At 42.0% G+C, this 4,048-nt stretch overlaps 1 protein-coding gene across 2 annotated transcripts in view; it reads right to left on the reverse strand.

The window, feature by feature from the left end:
- Nucleotides 1-263: 263 nt before the first annotated feature.
- gmeb1 (glucocorticoid modulatory element binding protein 1) overlaps nt 264-4,048 on the reverse strand; it is a 17,456-nt gene continuing 13,671 nt past the window's right edge. For both annotated transcript variants that reach the window (XM_005744692.2, XM_005744691.2), the window contains exon 10: nt 264-2,787. In XM_005744692.2, coding sequence (XP_005744749.1) covers nt 1,931-2,787 — 857 coding nt within the window. In that variant the 3' untranslated portion in view covers nt 264-1,930. The remainder of the gene's footprint in view (nt 2,788-4,048) is intronic.

Below are 4,048 nucleotides of genomic sequence, written 5' to 3' on the forward strand. Positions count from 1 at the left end.
ACAAGAGCAGCGAAACGTAATAACCAGTGAAGCCCTGTACCCTGTCAGCACGACTCATCCTCCAGAAGGCCTGCACATCAGTCCATAGCAGCCCAGATTAAGTCATGCTCCACAATAAGTCTGACACATGGAACAGTTAGAGATTATAGCAGCAGACCATTTCCACCATCTACTAATGCAGATCGTCTAAAGCCCGTAGTGGAGTGATCAAACAGCGCACTCTGGTGGTGAAATTAAAAAAAAAAAATACTACTTATCTTTTTTTGGTTTGTTTTAATCTGATATTAAAACACATTACAAAGTCAGTATGCAAATACTCTCATCTTTTTAAATTAAATTATTGGAAAAAGCACAAGTCATGAACAGGTTTTTGTTGATGTGAGCTTTAACCAAGAGCTCAAATGAACCCATATCTGCTCCTTAAACTTCAGTTTTGAAAGCTAATAAATAAAATACTACTTGACAAGTGTAAAATACAGGCAAGTCTGACATTGAGTATATTATGTTCTTTTATATCCTCAGTTGAACAATCAGTCCAGTAGCTCACACTATCCAAGATACGGAAAAAAAGCAACAGGTGTTCACAATAAATGAAGAGTGGAGAAGATTTATCAGGCAGCATGAAACTGATGAGAATACAGTATGTGGATAAATGATACCGCTCCAGTAAGGAGTTCAGTCTGTTTCCACTGAAGTGTTGAGAACGAGAGCAGGCATCACTGCCAACATCCTCCTATAGTCTCACGAGGATGTCACACAGTGCAAAAACAAAAACAGTTTGCAAAACTACCACACAAAACAGAGTGCAATTCCTCCTAGCCTCAGGTAACACCAACACTGTTACTGGTAACGAGTCTGATGAACAGAAGGGACTTGCAGACTGCCGCTGCCCAATCTGACTGATCATCAGCACCTTTTCTAAAGCCGTCCATGTTGACTTTACTGTTACAGTGCTTTCTCCTGACCTCAGGTTGTTCGCAGAGGCTTGAAGTAAAATTATAGTTCATAAAGACATGATCCCATTTGTATACTTTTGGCCATTATTTTCCTTATTATTAGACCCCCAGGGACCATCAGTCCATCAGCAGAAAATTGAATAAATATATTTATAATTCAGGTCATTTTCAAGTAAAACATCCAAGTATTCTCTTATCTTATCTGTCAGGATATGAAATATTTAACTTTTCTTTTTACTGAGGAAAAACAATGTTTGATGGATATTTTACTGTGCCTGTCTGGTTAATCGGGAAAAAAGAGACATGAAGACATTGTGTGAAACAGTTTGATGTGAACCGGACTGATGGTGTGGAACAGCTCATAAACAAAACATGTGCACCGATTTAAGATCAAAGTATGTGCTGTCCCAAACTCTATGTAGACATTGTAATCAAAGTAAAAGCGGGGATTTCGCACAGCATTTGCTTCACTTCAACATCATCTAACACATGCAGGCGTCATGTTTTGCTGTGTGTGTTAAGCTTCTAAATACATTTATCTTTAACTTCATAATTATCACATCAAAAATTTGTGGATTTTAAAGCGTACAAGTTTCTTTGAAGTCACAGTCCCAGTGTTCCCAGATTTCAGTAGCAGTTACTTTGGTGAGTACAGGGTTAAAATAAAAAAAGAACAGAAATAATGGCCAAAACTATAAATTTTAGAGCCAAGTCATTATATGCTCGAACCTTCAACTGGAAAACAAACATAAGCATTTCATATATTGCAGATCCCTCTTTGCTTCAATAAAAATGAACAAGCTTAGCGGAGCATGTACAAAGACACAAAAAAGGAAAAATGGCTACCCTAAAGCTTGGTTTTAGTCCAAGGCAATTTGTGGATTTGGAAATCCTGTGTATTTACAGTTTGTCGAGTCCGTGATGGCTCAGTCCATGAGTTCATACCTGCTGTGCTAGATAAAGATGGTTGTGTCTTATTTGACCTTGTTTTCTTCCTGAGTGTTTTCTCCTATCACCACTATCTGTACGTGCGACAGGTGTCCGCTAGCATCCAGTTGCACCTCCTGAACCCTTTCAGTGTGTGCCTCCTGCAGCTGGTGCTGAGTCTCCTCCTCCGTCTCTGCTGACATGGTCATCTCCACCCCACTCTGGACCACCATGGTGGCCCCTTCTCTGCCTGACTCCCCGGTCAGCTGGAGCTCCATCACTCCCACTGCCTGCTCCACAGGAGTTGGATTGATCTCAATGACCGTGTGTTCCTGGCTGCCCTCCACTTCCCCCTGCATCACCTCCTGTTGCACTAGCATGGTGCCGTCTACCACTTGGCCTTCTATGGGCACCACCTCTGCACCGCTGGCCTGCTGGCTTAGCTGCACCAGCTCCATGGGGCTCATTACTGTGCCCAGTTGGCTGGAGTCCTGCAAAGCGGTGGTGCCAACCAGTGTCAAACCTGAGGACGGATGCAGGGTGATGGTTTCTGTCTTACCATCTCCAGCCACCATGTAGCGGGTGAAGACCTGCGAGCCGGCAGGGAGTAATGTGACTGTGTTGGAGGACTGGGACAGCGAGGCAATAGGTAGGCCTGCCACGGTGAATGGCTGCCCCACTGAGGACAGCGAGATGGGTGAAAGAACGGTGAACTGCTGAGGCTGCAGAGTGGCTTGCTGGTTTATAGGGGTGGTCAGGAGGGTGGTGGTGGAGGCAGGTCTCTGGAGTCGAGGCCGCTTGGTCGGGCGTTTAGTAGGAGTTTTGTTTTTGGCAGGCTGGGGGCAGGTGAGAAGAGCTCGTACTTGCTGCTGCTTCTTCTGTTCTTCCAGCTGCACCTCCAGGTCTGCAGAGACATGACAGGACTGACAGTGAGGGCTGAGTCAACCACAAGAATGCATTCATTTTCAGCCGGGCAGATTTTTACAAGATTACAACGTGCACGTTCTTATATTGATCTCTAATATCAATATTCGTCAGACAGGCTAGGCATGTATAATCCAGCAAATGTCAAATCTAATTTCACAACATAAACCCTAACTCAATAAAAACGTCATTCTTCATTTTAAGTATTCAAAAACAGTTTTGAGTAACATGATAGATGTGAGTGAAATAAAAATATATTCACACGGAAATTTTGACTGTTATGAGTCAAAAGTCATGAACTATCTGTTAGGATTCTGAATTGATTTACGACGTTACCCACCAGAGCTGTTATTTGTTAACTTTGACTGGCAACAGAAAGTATTTAGTGTGAACTTTGTCACATTGGGTGACACAATGGTGTAGTGGTTAACACTGTTGCCTCACAGCATGATGGTACTGGGTTCTAATCCACCAGCTAGTCGCGGACTTTCTGTGTGGATGTTCCCTCCATGTCTGCTGGGACTTTGGCTTCCTCACACAGTCCAAAGAGAACATATGGAGTTGGGTTACCTGGTGATTCTAAAGTGACTAATATTAACCAGATATCCAAACCTCTTATGTGTTCTCTGGATCCTTTATACAAACTGTGTCTGCGTCTTTCTGCATTCGCGTAATTATTATTTTTTCCTTATTTTCTATGTAGCCAGTTAACTCTCCATCAGTGTTCAGCATAAAAGCAAAGCTTCCATTTGCTTCCCTCTGGGTTCAAGGAGCGCCAACAGAGACCATCACTGTCTTGGTTCAGGCAAATGATAAATCTAATTTAATTTCTATACAGCGATGATCCTACCTTGTTTGTAAAAAAAAAAAAAAATACTAAAACAAATACCCCTAAATTCTCCGTAAACTTAGTCCATAATTGACAAATAAAAAATGACTTGGAGGGAGGTTGGACACAGAGGTAAATAAATAAAAAAATAAGAACCCAAAAATGATATCCAGTCATGGAGGAAGCAAGACTGTACACCATCTGGGAAAATGATCTTGACTGTTATTACCTCGGATGGGAGCAGTGGGAGTCATCACTCTTTTTCATTATCAATATAGTCAGACTCACAGCACAGCTGCTGTCACTGACCTGTGTCACTGCTCATTTTATCAGAAAAATGTGTAAAGAGAACAGTTATAGTGTGACTGTGGCTGCATTTTATTTTTTTAAATGATATAGTGATAATAATGAT

The sequence above is a fragment of the Pundamilia nyererei genome, unplaced genomic scaffold (genome assembly GCF_000239375.1).
Source record: "Pundamilia nyererei isolate P.nyererei 1_Seehausen unplaced genomic scaffold, PunNye1.0 scaffold00148, whole genome shotgun sequence".
In the NCBI taxonomy this organism is placed as follows: domain Eukaryota; kingdom Metazoa; phylum Chordata; class Actinopteri; order Cichliformes; family Cichlidae; genus Pundamilia; species Pundamilia nyererei.